Raw genomic sequence first — 23,614 nt, 5'->3', positions numbered from 1 at the left:
CTCGAGATTGTCATGGCATTACGTCATGTTTTTTCGCGCCATGTGACACATCACTGTCTGATCGTACCGCATCGGTTCTTAAAGGTAGTCAATCACATTAATTTTGAGGAACATTTTCTGACATTTTTCAGTATTTATATATTCTGTTAGAGATTTATTTAAGGAACGAAAAGACCCATTACATAAAGTTAGATACCTATTGGAAATGTATGATTTATTACTTCTTAAGAAATTTTGTAATTATCTCCCTTTAATACAAAAGTGTTTAAAACGTGGAATATTTCTTTTAATTTCAATATAATTTCTAGTTTTACATTTGCATTTGATATATATTGGAATATTACAACTATCTGAAACAAAAGGCAAGTTTTGAAACAAAGTGTAGCTTTGGAATTGATTTATTTTAAATCTATCTGGGTTGCGCAACCAAGATAGACAAAGGGAGGTAATAATAATTTTATAAACTTGCATTTCTAATGAATTTGGCAAGATATGTTCTTGTCAATGCAAATCTTTTACAACTCTAATACAGTAGTGCTTATATTCATAACATTCCTTAGGCAATGTATGTTGGTTGGGCAACCAGGATAGAAAAATCATAGTTTAAAAATTCTTCCAGTGAAAATCTGATGTGTATTAAGAACTTGATAAACACAAATAAGTGTAAATTATCAGTTGGTAAAGTTTTTAAAAAATCTGAAAGTTGACCAAAATCTGATTAACCACCTTTAAAATTGCTGAGAAATAGAAATCAATAAAAAGTTTCTTCTTTAATTTGTTATCAAAAGCGAATGTGATATCCCGTATAAAAGGTAAATGTCTCAAACGATAGTTACTATAGCGGATATCCTACCTTGGGGCCTATTGCCCTCAAGGAATTTACATTATTGTTTGACAAAAAAAAACTTTTAAATTGTTGGTAAAAAATACATGTACAAAGATTCATTTAAAACTTAATAAAAACCGCAATGACATCACATTGCTTTATTTTAAAATCGCATTTCTATTTACGTTCACGAGGTCACGTAACCTATTCTGCCGCACTAACAGAAATCTGTTTGCCAAAAATCGTTTTACTCTATGTATTGTAATTGCTGCCGCTTTTTCATTATTTAAGATTTTTTTATTCTGTTTTTTTTTTCTTTCTGGTCAAAAGTCTGAATTTTATGCCCAGAGTATTCATCATTTATTTACTTTTCGAAAGAAATAAGTAACTAAGATCGCGCTGTTTGAATTTTTACAAATGATTATATGAAAATTCGACCGTTTTTATAGAATTTTGCCTACATTTCTGTCGATATCTTATTAAAATCATTATAGAATTCAAATAGTATTATTTCTCAAGAGGTGTTGAAAACTTGAAGTGAAAATGTTAAAAAATGAACGCACTACGCACGGTTTTTGTGTACGTGTCGATGTAAATTAGATATTTAATACGACAGGTCGTACGTGCTTGTGGAATGGAAAATTACCGGCATGACGTTTTGATATCTTTACGATTCGCGGGTAAATTCCAGTCAATCCAGGTAGCGACTGAACCATCTCAAAGTTTGTTGAGGTTTTGGAGTTGTAATTTCTGAATTTTGGCCCGATCGGTCGAGTATACAGCGAGGTCCACTCGTCCTACTCAGACTTTAACTCGCCAATGCGAGCGGGCGAGTGGAATTTTACACCCTGTCAGTAAAACGTTAAATTGTTACCTTTGAAAAAGAGGCCATTGTCCGTTCTACATTTTTTATCCACAGTGGTGACTAAAGGAGTTTACATGCAACATAAATATGGAGTCTTAAAGAAAAATTTGTTTACGTTATTACTTTTCTGTATGTTTTCCGTCACTGGTCCAATATAAAAATTTGGCCTTTCAGTGGAACATTTACATAAACTGATATTTCTTTATAAATTAGATCTGGGTCCTAAATATAACTAAAAAATACAGAAATGTTAACAAAATTATTTAGGAAAACCCAATATTTCTATTTCTAAACGGTCAAGATAGTTTTTGTAACTATGAACGTATTTCAACGCAAATATTTCGAGTAGTAGACATCTAACCATTTTATGTTTAAAACATTTTTTTCCTTGTCCTGTCCGTTCAGATTAATGTGACGTGATTGAAAGGGAATATCCTGACGGACTGCGAAGTTTAGTTTCCACTTTTATTAATTAAACCCATAAAAATACTTCCGGGAGGTAATATCTATCTAGGTCACATCCACAGAAGTCAAGTTATATTATAATTTTCCGGTCTAACAACAGAAAACATAATATAAGAAGAATACCCATGTGTTATTAAAATATCGAGACGCTCGCACGCACATTTGTTTTTAGAATGCCATTGATTTTTGTGTTTGTTTCTTTCTATTTTCTTATTTATTTATTTATTTATTCATGTTGAGGTGGCCTGACATGAATTCCCCAAGAATTAGCATAATACGATAACAAACACAGTATTTTCAAATATTAACTCGGGCGTTTTAATTTTGAGTTGACCCCTAGTTTGTTGCGCTACGGACGCCGCCATATAGGAAGATCGCCGTGACGCACGCGTAACACTGTTATCTGTGTTGCAAACAAATGATTTACACGTTGCGTATGAATCAGAATTTATTTAAAACTTTTGCTCATTTATGGTTTCAAATTCAAAAGATTGAATACAACAATCTCATATTTTTGAACCAAAATTTTTTCAATGAAAAACCGTTTTAAATGACATATATTTAAAGCGGCGTAGTGATTTTCACAACCATTAGAAAAACAGTGTAAGTTAAGCGTTCATAATTAACATTTTATTTCGAAATAACAATTAAAAGAACAATAATTGCTTGTTTTATAACTTCCATGATCAAAATTATTTATGTAATTGTGTTTAGAAAGTTAGACGTTAGAAAAAAATCCTGTTTACAAAAAACATGGACGTCGGCTTCTGCCCACCCGATCACTGTCTTATCATTCTAAAAATAGAATTTGTATACAAACACGATCTCTCCTATTGGAAAGTCGACGTAACGTCATATAGCATAACGGCCTATGGGGAAAAAGAAAAATCCAAGATTATATCTTTAAGGTAGTTCTGCACGTTTGATAAACCGGAAGTGATGGCGTAACGTCATTTATCCGGAAAACGTAGAATAAAGCCTGGGTTCGACGTACGGAAATGAAAATAATTTTATGATTTAATCGAAACCTGTGAGTAAATTTATTACAATGACACTGTTGCTATATTTCTAAAGTCAAAATATCATATCAAAACATATGACACGTTAAAAAATTCAAAAATGTCTTAAAATTAGCGTGAAATGTCCGGTTCACTTTAATCTTGGTCAAATATCTCAAAAATAAGCACACGGACCTATAAATTTTATTTCACCAAAATAAAGGCCATGTGTTTATTTACAACTGTGAGAAGTTTCATCAAAATCTACATTGTAGAAAAATTTCCATTCGCGAAAATGTTATGAAAGTTATAATTTTCCCATAGACTCCCATTATGAAATATTGCGTGAGGTCCATTTTTTTCAAATCAGTCTATCAAAAAATCAAGCACGCGACCCTATCCTTTTTATTAGCTGTATTTTCTAGGGATATTCTGAAGTTTTGAAAAATCAGTGTTTAATCAAATTCTACATTGTAGAAAAAATTTCGATCCAAACGTGCAGAACTACCTTAAAATACACTTTATTGAAAAAATGAAAAAAAGGTCTAGAGATATTGATGTATGGTATACTGTATAAATATGTTTTTTGGACGATTTTATCGATACTGATAATTCAGAAACGAAGTAAACGTAATAGGTGGAACAGACTTTACCAATAAGAATGGTTATGTTGCGAAGGCTAGCATATTTTTTTCAATATTGCAATTTCTGAACATTTAAATATGCTTACAAAATATTAATCTAGAACTTCCATAAACATGGTCCGGGTAGTCCTGAAACGTGGTTGATATTGACCATTTTGTGGTTCGGGCCATCCAATGGTCTGGGCTGTGCCGGTATTCCCTCTATCTGGTCAATTTTTGAATAAGTGTATGGTGACAAACTTGCGAGCAGTACTCCAGCTTGTATATCCGATCTTGCTAACATCACCTTTTTCGGGAAAAGATACCCTTTACGTTTTTTAATTTTGCATGATAATTGCACGTAGAACTTTTTACCTGGTAACCGTCTTACAACAACAACAGTAAAAAATTCAGGTAAACAAAACTTTCAAAATCCCAGCTAGATTTTGTCTACACATTCGTATATGTTTGTATAATATTGTATACTTAATTGAAGTGAAGCGTTAATGTCTTCATTATTTAGTTTAAGACCATGCTAGTTGGTAAAAGTCTGGAATTCCAGTAGGAAGTAGTCCAAATAATCAAATTATTATGGAAGTGTTTATCGGGGTTGGCAGACTTTTCATCCCCAAGATAATTAGATTGTTCCTCCTAAGACATTTCAACCTCCAAAATGGGGATAAAAAGTCTGTTGTTTTATAGCATATGAAGACTTTTCACCCCCATTATGTTTTTATTAGTAATTTAAATAGGAGATATCGCCCTGACGTCACGCATCAACACCTGCTTATCTGGCGGTGGGCAAAACAAAATGTTTTTACATTGTTTGTGTATGGATCAGAATTTTCAATTTTAGATAACTTTTTCGTTCATATATGGATTTTTAAAATTTAAAAAGTTTTGAATTGCTTACGATTTTCATATTTTCTTATTCAAATATTTTTTGAAAATGAATAACCGTTTTAAATGACATTTGATTTTAATAGCGGCGTAGCGATGCTCCAAACTTTTAGAAAAAACACTGTAAGTTAAGCGTTCATAATTAATCCATTTTATATCAAAATAATATTTAAAAGTTATCAATAAATTGCTTGTTTTATATTCTTTCCATTGATCAAAAAATTATTGATATCATTTGTGTTTTAAGAAAGTTTAAGCAGTTAGAAAAACACCACTGTTAACAGAAAAACATGGACGCTCGGCGTCTGACCACCCAATCTTTGTCTTATCAGTTCTAAAAATAGAATATACAACGGATTTGTATACAAACACGATCTCTCCTATATGATATTGATGTTATCTTTGGGGGGAAATTTATAATTATGAATAATTTTAAATGTATTATAATGAGTTTTAAATACATTTTAAAATGATTTTTTTATTGTTGTTTATTAGTAGTTATGACCATAAACATGGATTTTGTTATTTACAAGGTATCTTTTAATCTATTTGTTTATTCACAGGAGCCTGAAATTCTATCCAAAAGCCACGAAAAGTCTATATATGAAAAAAGACCCCCCTTCTATATAATAAAAACACCAGGAATGAAACGCATTCACACCCCACCCACCAGAAGAAAATTTCAAAGTAAGCAGAGCGAGTGTTCTCGGGTGGCGTAATTATCTAAAGGCAACTAAAATACATGCGGGACTGTGCTTAGTGGTTGCTTCACCGTATTAACTAACATGAAATCAACGACATTTCGTTCATCGTCCAAACCATTGTGTGACGTCACACCTTCCATTTCATGTACTCTTATTTCGGTCATTCACATAAGCGAAAAATATTTCAGTAAGATTGTAAAGTTATAATCTCGTATACAGAAATAACTTTTATTAATTTTCTCTCAATTTTATTCATTTATGTTAACTCTGATTGATTAGGGTTGTACATCTTACAAAAATGATAAAAAGTTTTTTACATTAGAGAAGTTTAGCACATGGAAATTCATTCTTGAATGCGCAAATTTCCTGTGCACTCGCCGAATTTCAATCTTGTATAAAAACGATTTGCACAAACATATTTTATTTTCCTATTGTAAATTAATTATTTATATTATATACGAATGAATTCTGCCATAAACCCTACAAAAATACCATTTATTAAAAGATACGGCTGCATTTCTGTTATGGAAACTTCCTGTGGGCCATAAAACTGTTTTGCGTGAACATATTTTATTTTCCTTTCATATGTTAATTATCTGTGTTATATATGATTGAATTCTGTCAAAACCCCTTCAAAAATACCAGTAATTAAAGAAATGCAGGTGTATTCAGGTTATGGAAAGTGTATTCTGGTTTATAGGTGGATTCCGGTTATAGAACAGAACAGAACAGAACATATAATTTATTTCAACTTGTACATACGTACATCGTTGTAACGTATACATAGTATACACACATATAACATTTTAATAGTCACGTGAACTATATATGGTACTACTTCTAGTTGATAAATAAACCTATATCAATCAAAGTTACCACCATTACATAAATAGTCAGGAAAAAAAACAGTCTAACTGAAACAGTAGTCGTTTCATCAGCGATTTATGAGGATGAACTTTGATAACCGTGTGGGTACTTATTTCATCCATTACATTTATATACATGTACAAATTTCATAAAAGTGGTATTATGCGCATTTTTAAGCATTAATCCAGCTACTGCATTTAGGAAAATGAACTGCATGCAAGAGTTACTTCCCTTCCCACTATAGTAATCTCAATCTACATAAACACAACACAAGGGAGATCACTGCAAAAACAATAACAACAGCAAAATAACATAATGTTATTTCATTAGTCCAATTTCTTTGTTTCTAGGACATGCGGCATTTGCATAATGTAATACCTTTAATGCAAAGCGACTGAAAATTGCTTCAATAGAACTTTAAGATGCGCATAATGTCACTTTAAATTAGTATTAAAATATGCAATACTAACTAAATATAAAATATTCACTGTATTTAACTATGGGCTTCGCCAACTATATAGCTCACATGTATTATTGCAAAAATTTAAGCACTTAATATTGAGGTTCTTAAAGCTAATGCATTTTTCATATACTTTGCTAGCAATGTTAACTTATTTTTATTTTCCGTTTGGATTAGTTCGATAAATTTATACATACTTGGCCTAGTGTAATAATATCTTTTTATAAACTTTTTGCGAATTTCTTCAAAACAAGGACAGATTAAAACAAAATGATATTCATCTTCTAAATCTAGCCTATTGCAACATAAACAGTATCTTTCATTTCTTGGAATTCTGTTTCTTGAATATCTACCTGTATGAATTCTCAAACAATGGGCCGAAATTCTAATGCGTGTTAGGTACATTCTTAAAGAAGGTGGTACGAGGTCTAAATACGATTCATAAGCAAATGTTGTTTTACAATAATTATACAACTCTAGTACACCACTATTTTCCTTACTAACAGTCCACCCTTGGATAAAACTATCTATCACTCTTTGCTTAAATGCGTAAACAAATGTATTTAGGTTAACTGAGTAAGGATCATTCCAGACGTTTGTAAAACCATAATCATTTAATAATTTTCTAACTTGTGATGCCCAATTTTTATAACCTTTATTGCAATCGTTCACTGCCTGTTTATATACTGTACTCATGACAATGTTGTCTGTATTCAAAACTTTACACCAGTACTTAATAATACGTACATAACGATTAACAAACAATGGGTATCTGCCAAGTTCTCCATATATACCTACTGAACAAGAAGTACGTCTTACTTTAAGTATCCATTTGCAAAATTTTAAATGAATACGCTCTATTTCCTTTGATTTAGTGTTTCCCCATATTTCTGATGCATAATTTAAAATAGACCCAACAAATGAATCAAACAATTGACATAAAATTTTTGGTTTAAGTCTTATTTTTCGACATATAGTTAATAAAATATTCAATGCCTTTAAAGCTTTCCCAGCAAGATGTTCCTGATTTAATGCAAATGTACCTGTATAATTGAATATCGTGCCTAGATAATTAAAATCATTTACAACTTCTAACTGTTTACCATTATATTCCCATGTTTCACTTTGTCTTAACGCCCCCCTTTTTCGAAATACCATTATCTTAGTTTTTTCAGTATTTACTTCTAGACTCCATTTATTACAATATTCATGTAAGAGGTTTAAATTTTTTTGCAACTCTTCAGGAGATTTAGCTAACACAACCATATCATCAGCAAAAAGAAGTAATACAAGCACAATATCATCTAATTGTAATCCAGAATCAACATCTGTTTGTAAAAACAGTTCTAAATCTTCCACGAAAAGGGAGAATAAAATAGGCGACATTATTTCTCCTTGTCTTAAGCCTACAGCATACTCAAAAAAATCAGAGTACGAATTACAATACTTAACACAGGACTTCACTTTCTGGTACATATCCTTAATTATTCTTAACATTTTCCCTTGAATTCCAGTTTTATGTAATTTGAACCAAAGACCATTTCTATATATTGTATCAAAACATTTCTTTAAATCTACAAAAACGCAATATAGTCTTTTGTTTTCATTTAAATAATTTTGGACAATATTCGATAATACAAATAAAGCATCAATGGTAGACCTTCCCTTCCTAAACCCGAACTGAGCATCAGTAATAACATTATTTTCTTCACAGAAATTCATTATACGTTTATTCATAACAGTTGTAAAAAGTTTTGACATGCAACTAACTAAGGTGATACCTCTGTAATTGTTAACATTATTTAATTCACCCTTTTTATGTACTGGTATTATAATCCCTTCCGTCCAAATATCAGGGAAATAACCCGACTCAAAAATTACATTAAACAAATTGCATAAATGTGATGATATGATATCAATACTTTCTATAAAATATTCGTTTAATATAGCATCGGTTCCAACCGATTTCTCACGTTTTAAAACTTTAACTGCATCCACTATTTCCTGAACCGAGATATTTCGGTCTAATTCTTCAAAACGACAATCAAGCTCATTAAAATCATTTTCGCTGCAAAAATTTTCTGCGTCTACATTTGTATTTTGAAAAATATCACTTCCGATGCTTTCGAAATACTTTTTGAAATCTTCAATTTGTATATCACTTTTTACATTCTTTTTCTGTTTCCGAAAATAATTCCAGAATTGTTTTGGATTTTTATATTTTAAGTTTTCAACCTCATTTAATTTTTTCAACTCAAAAGCGTTACGCTTCCTACGACACAAGCTTTTATATTCTGCTTTAAAGGTACAAAATTGTTTTCTACTATAATCTGACTTGAGCCTATTAAATACACTCAAGGCTTCAAAATAAATACGCCTTGCCCGGACACATTCCTCATCAAACCAGTCTGCTTGTTTAACAAAGTCACTTTCACTGAAAATGGGCGATTCATTTGACCTTTCATACGACCTTTTACATAAAGGGTCACCTACCTCTCGTAAAATATCGGTAAAATTACGTATACTAACATTTATTGACTCTCTATTTTGTTTATTTATATTTTCCACTAATCTGTTCATTTCTGGCAATTTTGAGATTATACCCGATCTGAAGACGTCTCTGAGTTCAAAATTCCATTTAAATTTAACCTCTTTATCTGGCTGCAATAATTCCTGTTTTATATTACACTTTAATGAAAAGAATATAGGCGCATGATCACTCCATTCATTGAAGGATTTAATACTAAAATCATTCAACTGCCAGAAATCACTCTCTTTCGCCAACAATAGGTCAATCACGGATGCCCCGTGCATACCTGCGTAAGTAAACATTCCACAGCTAAAATCGTCACCAATTCGACCGTTAATTATACGTAATCCCGTTGCTTTACATAGATCTAATAACCGTGTCCCAAATGCGTTACAATGTTTATCTTGAGAGGCCCGGCAGATGTATGAATCCGGAATATAATCATCATCGTCAAAAAATCTGTTACATTTATCTGAAATAATAAAGTCATGTTTCGTTCCAACTCGACTATTCCAGTCGCCCACCAGATACAGTTTACCCATATTTACAAAATCAGAAACATCTTCTTGTATTGTATCAAATAGATCTACATTTATACATGTGACATATTGTTTAATTAGAGAATAATAAACTACAGGTTAGCAAATTAATCCATTTATATTTTATCACTATTCTATTTCTGTCAATCAAAAGGTGTTGATTAAATCACAACACCTGTGACGAGTTTAAAAAATTAACACAAGTCTATTTCTGTCAATCAAAAGGTGTTGATTAAATCAACACCTGTGAAGAGTTTAAAATATTGACTTACAATGAAACTAATGACTTTTTCTCAAAATATAATAATAAATATAGAGAAAAGTTTAATCATTAAGAAGTCACAGAACAAATTGAAGTTTAAAAAGATCAATTGATTAAGTTGACTATATTACCCTGAATTCAGGGTACCATAATTTATAGAATTATGGTCAGTAAAATGACATAAATGCCCTAACAACCTATAAGAAATTTAAAAAAAATAGATTTTAAATCTCAAATAACAAAATATTTCACAATATCTTCACTTATTCTTCAGTATATTAAAAATTGGGGGTGAAAAGTCTTGGGAGGAAAGGTCTCGGGGTGAAAAGTCTGGAATTCGTCTATCTGCCGATTATTTTTCTTATTGTTTTGGTAGCATTTCTATTTTTGGCGTAAGGTATATCTTAGTTGAAAATACTAGCTGTTATAGCATCATGTTCATTGTTTAAGATATCAAATCAGTAGACTTTAATTGGATATTAAAACAACCATTATTAGACCTTTTTGGCTTCCAATACATTGATATAGTGGCTCCGTTTTATAAATGATAAGTATGTTTACAGCTGTAGATCTCAATTTACAGCTGTAAAATGACTGTAAAACAGTTCGAATTATGCAGTATAAAACCTTACACCTGTAAAAATGAGAAGGTTACAGCTGTAAATATGCCTAAAAGTTACAGCTGTAGAAATGTTACAAGTTTTGAAAAAGAGGACGTTATGCTGTGGTACTAAAAGTTAAAGTCAAATATCTCGGTTTTACTTCACCAGATACATCATTTTATTTTATGCTAGATGGTGAAATACTGAAAATTGTTGGTGAGATATTGCTCTATATATTTCTGTGCCAAACGTTTTTTCAGTATTTAATGAAACTTCACACAAGTGATCAGTATCAACTCTAGTTGTGCATGGTGCATGTTATGTTCTTTAAGATAAATATTCTGCAGAGTTATTGGACTTTTTTTGTTACTATGCTATATACATAGAATCTGCATAATCATGCAATCTTATGCGCGCCTAATCTTGCGAACCTAATGATACTTCACACAAGTGATCAGTACCAACTTTACTTGTGCATGGTGCATGTATATTCTTTCAGAAAAATATTCTGCAGAATTATGGGACTTTGTTTTTTGGTTACTACCTGTATACTATATACATAGAGTCTATATACATGCAATCCACATAATTATGCAATCTTGTGTGCGTCATATTGCAGTGTACTGTATCAGTGCATGACAGGGTTCATTCATCACCTTCAGTGATAGCTGTAGTTTCACTCAAGCTCCACCTTCATGAAACTATTGAATTGTCTCCCTTATCTGTGATAATATATTTCGATATTACACTCAGAAAACAAACTAATATCCTCATTCTGTGTCGTGTTATTCTAACATGTCAAAAATACATCTACACTTGTTTAGAAAAAAATTGGCCTTAATTCATACCTTCGCTGCTGTCCCAGCTGTGTGGAGGAAGTACATAATTATTATACACATATTGATTCTGACATCTGTTCAATAATGGAAAAACAAAGCAGCTAGAGGTGTGTAAAATACTTGGTTGCCCTTGTATAAAAATTGCAAAATGAGAAATATGAATGTTTATGGGTAAAATGTAAAGTCGGTATAATTTGCAAGTAGGTAAATGTAAAGCTGAGAGTTTTGTTAAGTTATAAGTTACAAATATTAATCCATACAAGTATTTTCTCTGTAACCCATTGCATTGCTCAAACTTGATTTTCTGCCTTTATCAATTTAGATTTTTTTTTTAAAAATTCAGTAATACAATGACATATTATATTAACTTGCCACACCTGTAACATGTTCACATTAAACCAAAGATTATGTTGAAATGTCATTTCTGATAATCAGTTTTTAGAAGCCTTTACATAAATGTCAATATTGTTATTAAAATCTGTAATTAAGAAATGAATAATTGATACAAACATTACAGGAAAAGCATTGTTTGTTGTTTAACAGAAATAAAATCTATATAAAAATATGTTTATTGAATAGATTTGTGATAACATTATATACCTTATATTAAAATGACTTGTGTGCATGCTTTCTGCTTCGAAATATGCAAATCTGCAAGGAAAATTAATTTTCTGTCTTATTAAAATTAATTAACTTATATAATTATATTTTCAGAGGATGTTATGAAATAATTGTAACATGTGGTCCAAAGAAATTGATGAATTAGGGATGATAAATCAGTCTGAAAAGGGCTCAACATGTTCTCGCATCTTCAAGATCCTCCTTATAACATTCATGGCAGGACTCTTGGTAAGTTCCTCAAGATATCTAACATAACTTAGGAAGTTAGTGGTTACTGTGTTTTAAAGTTGTTGCAAGTCTTTGAGGTCTGCCTTATATCATTCATGCCTTGGTAAGTGTCTGGATTTCTGTGCTTTAAGGTTATGATTTTAATTATTAACAATTATTGCTGCAACTTGAAATATGGTTGCAACTTTTCAAGATCCTGATAATAATATTTATTTCAATACTCTTGGTAAGTTATTACACTTAAAGGTCCTAATAACATTTATGACAGGGTCCTTGCCTTTGTAAGTTACTGCACTTCAAGATCCTCATGATGACATTTATTGCAGCACTTTCAACAACCTTCAAATTGAAGAACATGTTATTTGAACTATTCTACCAAAAATATAAATAACATGATGAAGAGATAACTATTTACTTTTTTTTTTCTTTTGAAAAAAAAATTAACAGTCAGATGTTTTAGTTCACAGTAAATTCTATAAAGTTATTAGACATTTGAACACTGAACTCCTGTTTTCTAATTGTAGGTGGGCGGAATAGCTGTCCTGGGTATTGGTATTTGGGCTCATGAATCAGAGTATGGAAGCAAGGCAGTTGGTGGTCTCATTGGAGTTGCACTGTACAGTATAGACTCAACACTGTTTATTGCATGTGGATCAGTCACAATTTTCATCATGGCTGTAGGACTTGTTGGGTATCTGCTACCACAGAAATGTCTCCTGGGATTAGTATGTACCATTAATCACTACAATTATTGTTCTATAAATGGCCGAGTTTAAGTAAAGGTGTTTGCTAAATGTTACATTTATTATGTCTTAACCCCAAGTGGTTAAGGTCACTGACTTCAAATCACTTGCCTCTCACTGATGTGGGTTAGAAACCTCACTTGTGGTGTATAAATAAACTTATTCATGTGAGGAAGTCAGCCAGCTGGATTGTGGGAGGTTGATGGTTTTGACCAGGAGGTGTAGCAAGATTTCCAATCTCGCGTCTTTCTAATCTGGTTTATCTTACAGATTTCTGTTGTAATCAGTTGTATAATCAGATGTTTCCTAAATCGACATGTCTTTAATAATTTTTTTAAAGGTCATCTATCAAACTTTTCCTCTATTTAATATGGGCCTGGCATTTTTTACCTGTATTTCTTTTGGTCATTGAATCTTACAACAAAACATGGCTATGACATCAATATTATATATAAAAAAAAATCCAATATACATCAAAAAACACTGTTAACGTCTTTACTTTAGTGACTAATAGGATGTACAAATTGGATGTATAATTATACATATACATGTCAACAGATAAGCTGACATAGCTATTTACTTTATGGTTTACCATTTTGCATTTCAGCACTTATGTGTTATGACCTTCCTTGCGTTTACACTGTTTGCTGCTGGAATCTTGGGCTATGTGTTTGTAGGGGAGGTAAGTTATGCAAGCATCTCTGTCTATATATTGCTGAGGGAGAAAACTACTACTAGATTCAGGAATCTTGCGCTGTGCATTTTGTAGGAGAGGTATGTTATGCAGGCATAATTTTGTTTTCCTAGGAAGAAAACTTCTTAAATGTTGGGCTGTGTGTTAGTAGAAAAGGAAAGTTATGCAAGCATCACTATCTGTATAAATTCTATTCCTTAGGCGAAAACTACTGCTGGACTCTTCAGTAGAGGTAATTTATCCGGCAAAACCAGTTTTCGACCGCTTAACAAGTTTTCTGTGCAGTTTTGTACAAATGCAAGTCCAAATCTTTGGTTTAATGTCTAACACGTTCTATCAGCATAAGTGCTATAAAGCATACCATTTAAGTTTCAAGTTTCTTAACGATCAAATCCCTGGCATGATGGTTTTGAAAGCCATCAGTAGGAAGTCATGCTGAAAATTTACAACATAAATTCGACCACAGGTGGTATTTTCCTTCCAGCAAAATGAAACAGCACTAAACATTTACTGTAGTTTCATTACAACATGGCAAACATATAACACCCAAAATTCAAGTCTGGCAACAAACACCAAAACCAACATGGCAGATCAATATACTGTAGGTACACTTGCCTAAATTGGCACCTAAATTACAGGGGTTAGGGTAAAGTAAATGGCAGCCAAAATTTGGTGCATTATCTAAAGAACTATATCATGTGCTCAATTACTCTAGAGAACCAGTGTGTCACATCTGCTACTTTGATAGCTGTCACAGATGACAATGTATTATACTGCTAAGCTTTTGACACTCTGAATATTTCAAATTGCTTAGAAAATGAAGGAAACTGTTGCAAGGACAGGCATCATGATTGCATTGTCAAAATAATTTAATAGAAGTATGCTTCACAAGTCTGGCAGTAAGCATGTGTTAAGCAATAAACATTTAGTGCAAAAGATATATAAATACTGAAATTGACTTAAGCAAGAATAGTTAGTAGATAAGGAAAGATGCAGGTTTTTTAGTAATAAGAAAAACCTCATGAAAACATAGTACTGCTACATAAATGGAATTTATATAATTTTCCAAGTACCTTAACTGAAGGAGAATAGGTTCCTAACATGTTCTGTCTCTGCTGTAAACAGTTAAACAATCACAACTGATAAACTTGACTTGTACAGATTTTTATCATACAAAGTCCTAGGCGGTCGAAAATAGGTGGTGTGGGGATACTGTAAAAGCAGAAATGTTAGCGAGGGTTTAATTTTTGCTTTATTCGCGATGCCCTTCATCTTGTGAAAATTAATCCTCACATAAATATTTATCGTTAGTATAATTCATATTCAAGTAGGATACCATTTTAGCAATCTTGTGAATATTAAACCTCGTGAACATACTCACAATTTCAAATTCGCGAAATTTTGATCCAGCGAAAGTAAGTGCTTTTACAGTATGTTGGCATCTCTTTTCCATAGCTGGAATCTTGGGCTATGTGTTTGTAGGGGAGATCAGTGGTAAAGACATCTTTTGTTACAATGTTTCCACATATATATTTCCCCAGTTTATAAATATCTTTTAAGCTGACATGAACCAAAGGTTCAGGATGAGCTATTAGTATAGGTGGATGATCCCATTGTCCGCATTTATACTTAAACATCTTCTCCTGTAAAACTACTGGTCAGAATTACACCACACTTGAGTAGTATCCTGGCATGGTCCTCTATCAAGTTTGTTCAGTTTGCTCACCTTGCCCCCTTTAGGGGGCCTCCAGAGGTAAAAATAGAAAAAAAACTTCTTCTCATGAACCACTTGATGGATCTGCATCAAACTGTAGCATCATTGTAAGGTCCTGTCACAATCTTGTTCAAATAGGGCTGCCAGAGCCAAAATTAGAAATACTTTTAAACAACTTCTCATGAACCGCTTGAATGATTTTCATCAGACTTGGGTTTGTAGGATCATTATAAGATCCTCTCAAATTTATTCAAATTGCACCTTTTAGGGGTTGCTAGGGCTAAAAGTAAAGATACATTATAATGGCTACTTTAATCATGAACCACTCAGTAGATCTTCATCAAACCTGGTCTGTGACATCAATACAAGGTCCTCTCATAAATTTGTTCAGTTTGGGATGTTTGGCCCCTTTAAGGGTCAGATGGTTTTGTCTTCTTCAGGTGAGCCACTTAGGCCCATTTTGGCCTCTTGTTTGAAGTATACTAGTATTTTGCAAACATTTTCCAATTATTTATAATTTATATTTTTTCTCATTCAAGTGTAGTTCAGTAACAGTGAAACATAAGTGATATTTTCACTGTTTTGTAACAAGAAATTTCAGTTTTATTTCACTGATATAGTCCAGTATATTACAGAAAAGCATAAAATAAAATGCTTGTTTGTTGTTTTATACATCTGTAGCTTGAAGACACTGTGCGAGGGTCATTAAAGAAAAGTGTTACAGAAAACTATGGTACACCAGGAAAAGATTCAATCACTAGGGCTTGGGATGATATTCAACAATCAGTAAGAAATGTTTCAATTTTAAGTTATTATGCCCCCCCCCCCCCCCCCCCCCCTCCCCCCAAATATTTTTGTGGAGCTCTTAGAGTTGCCCTTGTCCGTCGGTCAGTCAGTCCTTATGTTCATCTCTCTGTACAAATTCGTGTTGTTCATATCTCAAAAAGTATTTGACCCAGTATCTTCAACCATCACAGGATTGTTATTCAGCAAGGAAAGTTGTGCACCAGGAGTTTTAATTTAACACAGCCAGTCCAGAGTTATGGCCCTTGACTTAGTCAAAAGTATGAAGTTTGTATCGCATGTGTCTCAAAAATTAGTTGATTCTGGATTATTACAGGAATATTATTTAGCATGTGAAATTGTGCATCTGGGGTTTTGTTTGAGATATCACTCAACCAAACCACAGTTTTGGCCCTTCACTTAGTCAAAAATATGTATATAAAGGCATGAAAGTTGTGTTGCACATGTCTTAAAAAGTATTAGAATAAAAGGTATTTGATCTAGGTTCATGAAACATAATAGGAATATAATTCAGCATGTGAAGCTGTGCACCTGCAATTTTGTTTTAGATTTCTGTCAGTCAGGCTAGAGTTATGGTCCTTGATTGTCAAAAAATATGCATATGTGGGATACAAGTTTGGTGTTGCATGTATCTCTAAAAGTGTTGAACTTAGAGTCATAAAACTTTAGGGGATTATTATATAGCATATGAAGTTGCACACCTGGTTTTCTCTTTGGGATTTTAGTCATTCAGACTGAGTTATGGTCCTTGACTTAGTGAAAAATACACACAGTGCTTAAAAGTTAGTGTTTTTTGGGGGATTTCACTCAGCTAGGCCGGAGTTATGGTCCTTGACTAAGTGAAAAAAACCCATTAAGTTTGTGAAGGTTTGTGTCGCAATCTTCTTAAAATTATTTCACCTAGAGACATGAAACCATATACAGTGACAGGAATGGTGGGCACCTATGTCCAGTGGGCACATATCTTGTTACATATGGTGTCCCTATGTAAAAAGAATCCAATTGAAACAGTATTTCAGAACTAAAATAGTGTCTTTTAAATTCAAATTATGCAGTTCTTAGGTAACTTGACTTATAACGTAGTGAGTGCATAGTCTACATTAAAGTGGCTGAATTTATCAGGAATGCCTGAATGAACAGTGGCACTATAAATATATATACCATTTACAAGTATGCTTATTATTTACCAGATGGAAGCAATACAACGTGGTAGCTAACATAGCCAAAATAGTTTTGTATTGGAAAAAGAAACAAAATGTTATGTGTAACAATTTTAGTCCTCAAAGTTCTATGATAAGATACTTGACTGTATTAGAAAGATACACTGAAAGATATGCAGTCTCTCCATGGAAGCCCACTCCTTGTTGTATGTAAACAGTAGCATAAAATTATAGAGTTATTTTCATATTTTTCAGTTTGATTGTTGTGGAGCGTCTGGAGGAGCAAATACAACAACATCCTGGTACTTGTATCAGCATGAGAGTTTTTGGTTCAAGGATGGCTATAACAAGAGTATGTATGTCATTTGTATCAAACACAGTGATGTATGAATGTTGTGCTGTGACTGATACCTTTTTTGAAAATGTAACATTGTGACCTGTCCTTTTTAGAAAATTGTAAATTGTGACATGTACCATTTGCAAAATGTAACGTTGTGACATGTACCTTTTGGAAAATGTAACATTGAACATTGTGACAAGTATCTTTTGGAAAATGTAACATTGAACTTTGTGACCTGTACCTTTTGGAAAATGTAACATTATGACAAGTACCTTTGGCAAATGTAACATTGTGACAAGTACCTTTTGGAAAATGTGACATTGAACTTTGTGACCTATACCTTTTGGAAAATGTAACATTATGACAAGTACCTTTGGCAAATGTAACATTGTGACAAGTACCTTTTGGAAAATGTAACATGGAACTTTGTGACCTGTACCTTTTGGAAAATGTAACATTATGACAAGTACCTTTGGCAAATGTAACATTGTGACAAGTACCTTTTGGAAAATGTAACATTGAACTTTGTGACCTGTACCTTTTGGAAAATGTAACATTATGACAGGTACCTTTTGGAAAATGTAAATTGAACTTTGTGACCTGTACTTTTTGGAAAATGTAACATTGAACCTTTTGGAAAATGTAACATTGAACTTTGTGACAAGTACCTTTTGGAAAATGTAACATTGAACTTTGTGACCTGTACCTTTTGGAAAATGTAACATTATGACAAGTACCTTTGGCAAATGTAACATTGTGACAAGTACCTTTTGGAAAATGTAACATTAAACTTTGTGACATGTACCTTTTCGAAAATGTAACATTATGACAGGTACCTTTGGCAAATGTAACATTGTGACAAGTACCTTTTGGAAAATGTAACATTGAACTTTGTGACTTGTACCTTTTGGAAAATGTAACATTGAACTTTGTGACCTGTACCTTTTGGAAAATGTAACATTATGACAGGTACCTTTGGCAAATGTAACATTGAACTTTAAGACCTGTACCTTTTTGAAAATATAACATTGAACATTGTGACAAGTACCTTTTGGAAAATGTAACATTGAACTTTGTGGCCTATACCTTTTGGAAAATGTAACATTGAACTTTGTGACCTGTACCTTTTGGAAGATGTAACATTGAACTTTGTGACCTGTACCTTTTGGAAAATGTAACATTGTGACAAGTACCTTTGGAAAATGTAACATTGAACTTTGTGACCTGTACCTTTTGGAAAATGTAACATTGTGACAAGTACCTTTTGGAAAATGTAACATTGAACTTTGTGACCTGTACCTTTTGGAAAATGTAACATTATGACAAGTACCTTTTGGAAAATGTAACATTGAACATTGTGACCTGTACCTTTTGGAAAATGTAACATTATGACAAGTACCTTTGGCAAATATAACATTGTGACAAGTACCTTTTGGAAAATGTAACATTGAACTTTGTGACCTGTACCTTTTGGAAAATGTAACATTATGACAAGTACCTTTGGCAAATATAACATTGTGACAAGTACCTTTTGGAAAATGTAACATTGAACTTTGTGACCTATACCTTTTGGAAAATGTAACATTATGACAAGTACCTTTGGCAAATATAACATTGTGACAAGTACCTTTTGGAAAATGTAACATTGAACTTTGTGACCTGTACCTTTTGGAAAATGTAACATTATGACAAGTACCTTTGGCAAATATAACATTGAACTTTGTGACCTGTACCTTTTGGAAAATGTAACATTGTGACAAGTACCTTTTGGAAAATGTAACAATAAACTTTGTGACCTGTACCTTTTGGAAAATGTAACATTATGACAGGTACCTTTGGCAAATGTAACATTGTGACAAGTACCTTTTGGAAAATGTAACATTGAACTTTGTGACCTGTACCTTTTGGAAAATGTAACATTGAACTTTGTGACCTGTACCTTTTGGAAAATGTAACATTGTGACAAGTACCTTTGGCAAATGTAACATTGAACTTTGTGACATGTACCTTTTGGAAAATGTAACATTGTGACAAGTAGTTTGGCAAATGTAACATTGAACTTTGTGACCTGTACCTTTTGGAAAATGTAACATTGTGACAAGTACCTTTGGCAAATGTAACATTGTGACAAGTACCTTTTGGAAAATGTAACATTGAACTTTGTGACCTGTACCTTTTGGAAAATGTAACATTATGACAAGTACCTTTGGCAAATATAACATTGTGACAAGTACCTTTTGGAAAATGTAACATTAAACATTGTGACCTGTACCTTTTTGGAAAATGTTACATTGCTACAAGTATAAATGGACTCCCTGATCCCAAAGGACCAGAAAATGTAACACTTGAGTTCAGTACAGGAAAACGTTTTACAGCCACCACCTTGCAGTTTCAATAAGGACTACTGTTGTGAAAGTTAACAAAATGTTTTATTAAAAAGATCCTTAGGAAGCGTAGAGCACAACCAAACAAAATAAAGTAACAGCCGATTCCAGCATCTAGTCTGTCAAACAAAATAACAGCCGATTCCAGCGTCTAGTCTGTCAAACAAAATAACAGCCGATTCCAGCGTCTAGTCTGTCAAACAAAATAACAGCCGATTCCAGCGTCTAGTCTGTCAAACAAAATAACAGCCGATTCCAGCGTCTAGTCGGTCAAACAAAATAACAGCCGATTCCAGCGTCTAGTCGGTCAAACAAAATAACAGCCGATTCCAGTGTCTAGTCGATCAAATTTATATTTTTACTGCTGCTATGTTTATACAGGAATAACTCTGTTTTAAGTGTTCCTAGCTTGTATATAATGGGGAAGGGATTCTGAAGGTGCCCCTGTGACAATTTTTTTCAACACAGCTGGGTAGAAGACCACAAACCAACTTGATAGCTGCCATAGAATTTAGTGTTTGGTATCCATACAATAGAAATGAATGTTTCATTCAGTTTTAAATGTAGCAAGATGATAACCACCAAAACTAACAGAAAAGTCATGATAACAAACTTACCTGCTTAACCATGATAAGATTTTATTTGTAAGGTCAAATCAGGTAGGAAATAGGACAGGAAATACTTGAAACTATTTTAGAAAATTGTCTGAGATGTTGTATTTTCCACAGATTGGAATGATTTTGTTTTAAATGTTTTACCTAGATGCAAGTGTGCCACAGAGTTGTTGTCAGAGTGATGGAAATGTACAGCAGTGTATGGGTCTGCTTCTAAGTAATGAGACCAAGTCCTGGCCACCATACCATGCTCCACCTGTCACAACTTACCCAACCAATTATACTTTATACATGGAGGTAAAACATTAATATTTCCACCATTCTATATTCCCAATGTTGATATGATATGATAAGAAATCAATATACTGGTATTATTCATAATTTATACAGATGACTTTCGATTTGAATTGTATTAGATTCCTTGTTCTTTTGATGTTTAGAAATAATTTACTTCAAAGATTAGACAGTTATGTACATTTTTATCAGTTTTTGTATTTTTGTTTACTCATGATACAAGTTTGACTTAAACACACCAGCTTTTTCAAAAGTTAGGCTTTTCTGACTGTCCAATTCAGACACGAATCAAATTTGATACAATTTACACATATTTGTAGAACTGAATTGTTCTAATGATTTCAAAGGACATCTTCCAAAAATACACACATTTGTATATATTTCATCTCAGCACCTTCTTCCAGTGATATCTGTAAATGACTTGTAGATATCACATTTAACTTTATTATACTTCACTTTTGTCTACAATGTTAAAATCCCATTACCCAAGAAAGAGATTAATCAGAGATTCAATATTTTAGCCAAATAATTGCCTCCATTATACATATAGTAGTGACGTCATTATTCACTGTGTACACAGGTGATTACTGCACTAAAGATGAAACTGTTGAATTAAATGAATTAATAAAAACATTTTTTAACTTTTTTATGTCAAAATTTTGTTCGGTATAATAAAATAAATATCATATGGCAGCGTGTGTGACATTGATATTGTTAGCCCTTGAAACAGAATGTAAACACTCAGCTTTCGCCTCGGGTAACATTCTGCCCTCGGGTTGACAATATCAGTGTCACACACGCTGCCATATGATATTTATTTAATGTCTGTCACTATTTGGCATCACTTATAGCTCAAATAAATCGTTCACTGGAAAGAATGTTTTATGCAAAAGGGATATTTCAGGGTTGTTATGACAAACTGGAGAAGTATCTAGAACAGAATGGAATACTGATTGGAACTACTGCTGTGGTCATTGGAGTGTTCATGGTGAGTTAGTCGAGTAATCAAGGCTTCATACTGCACACTGTAGAGATGGTACCTACCCAAATAAATCAAAGGGGGACAACTCTGAATTGATCAATAAACTGAAGCCAACATTAAACATTGATCAAAAGTGAAAGAAAAATCGGATAGGTCCTTTTTCAAACAACTTATCAGGCAGACAAAATATGACCTACATTTGTTTAAATCCCTTTGTATTCAATATACAAAATGCACGCTTTTCTCATGACTTACACTGACAGTTATTTTGTAAGTTGTAGTGAGGCCCTGATAGAAAGTTTAGTAATGCATGAAGATTATATAGAATAATGCATACATTCCTTTGAAGAAAATTAACGACATTAAGAAACGTTATTAAGTTTTGATCTTTTAGCCAAAGTTGTTTTATTTATTGTTCTCAATGGTGATACATTGGTTTACACAACATTTATATATCAAAATGTAAAATGTATATATCCAACGAGAAATAACAAAAAAAGTTAAATTGGTAACACAAAAATTCATTGTCGTCAAATATTATTACAATGTTTTAAGGTAGTGGTTGTAATTACTACATGTTAAGGTAGCTGACAGGTAATGACTCTTATGTAATGTATTTTAAGCAATTCTCAATTTAAACATTCTCTGGAGGGAACTAGCACATCATTTGCTTTCCTTGAAAAACGAATAAGTGCTGAAAAAGCATATGGAGATTACTCTATTTGATGATTTTCGTTACAGGTCAACTACCCTAAACAAACTAAAAGGTGTTTTATTTATTGTTGAAAACAAAGTAATCGGATAATTTCAGATATCAACATTAATTTAAAACTTATACTGTTTACACAACTTGAAAAAAGGTTTTTGTTGGGGCCTCTCATTTACAAATATATCAACAATTATCACCTGAATTGAGTGTATTCATGAGTGGAAAATATTGATGGTAAAATGATATAGGGGTTTGTTTACAATATAAAATCTTTAATAACTTCTTTAAGGTACATTTTTGGTATGGTTTTGGTAAGCTTATAATAAAGAGCATGTCGTTCTCTTTCACTCAGAATTTTTTTCAAGCGTTTTAGACTCTCGGCTAGTCTTGGAATTTGACTTTATTAAAAGACAAAAGGAAGTTCAGTATAGGCTCTTTCAAAATGTTGAAAGTAGAGTAAACTTACCTTATACTCTATTGAATTTATTTAGCTGTGGGAGCATTTGATATAGACTATAATTGGGGAAGTCCTAAAATCTTTGAAAAACGATCAATACAAGAGTTGTCCATTTTGCTTCAGATATTTTGAGAAAGTCATTTTTTAGATATCAAATATTTATATTTTTGACATGGAGAAGAGGAAAACCATAAATATATTTAGAAAATTGGTGCACTTAGCTGTCATTTCACTCTGAAAAAAACCTATAAAGATGAATTTGAATTTTTTAGGTACCATCTCTACACACTGCACTACATTGCAGGGCTTTTTTTCCCTATAAATCTACCTCCGGTAAAAGGAAGTAATCCCAATGCCAAAAAGTATGTTTTTTTCCCAAAGTTGAATTTA

The 23,614-nt window shown here is 32.5% G+C and overlaps 1 protein-coding gene across 1 annotated transcript in view; it reads left to right on the top strand.

Annotated features, from left to right (window-relative positions):
• The first annotated feature begins 4,151 nt into the window (after positions 1 to 4,151).
• The window catches only part of LOC123525513 (tetraspanin-11-like), a 35,531-nt gene continuing 16,068 nt past the window's right edge, over positions 4,152 to 23,614 (top strand). The window contains exons 1-8 of the mRNA XM_045304611.2: positions 4,152 to 4,191; positions 12,195 to 12,329; positions 12,854 to 13,054; positions 13,680 to 13,754; positions 16,162 to 16,266; positions 17,700 to 17,796; positions 20,931 to 21,079; positions 21,981 to 22,064. Coding sequence (XP_045160546.1) covers positions 12,219 to 12,329; positions 12,854 to 13,054; positions 13,680 to 13,754; positions 16,162 to 16,266; positions 17,700 to 17,796; positions 20,931 to 21,079; positions 21,981 to 22,064 — 822 coding nt within the window. The 5' untranslated portion in view covers positions 4,152 to 4,191; positions 12,195 to 12,218. The remainder of the gene's footprint in view (positions 4,192 to 12,194; positions 12,330 to 12,853; positions 13,055 to 13,679; positions 13,755 to 16,161; positions 16,267 to 17,699; positions 17,797 to 20,930; positions 21,080 to 21,980; positions 22,065 to 23,614) is intronic.

The sequence above is a fragment of the Mercenaria mercenaria genome, chromosome 3 (assembly GCF_021730395.1).
Source record: "Mercenaria mercenaria strain notata chromosome 3, MADL_Memer_1, whole genome shotgun sequence".
NCBI classification, from domain to species: Eukaryota; Metazoa; Mollusca; class Bivalvia; order Venerida; family Veneridae; genus Mercenaria; species Mercenaria mercenaria.
The sequence above is the reverse complement of the archived record's forward strand: the minus strand, read 5'-3'. Positions and strand labels throughout refer to the sequence as shown.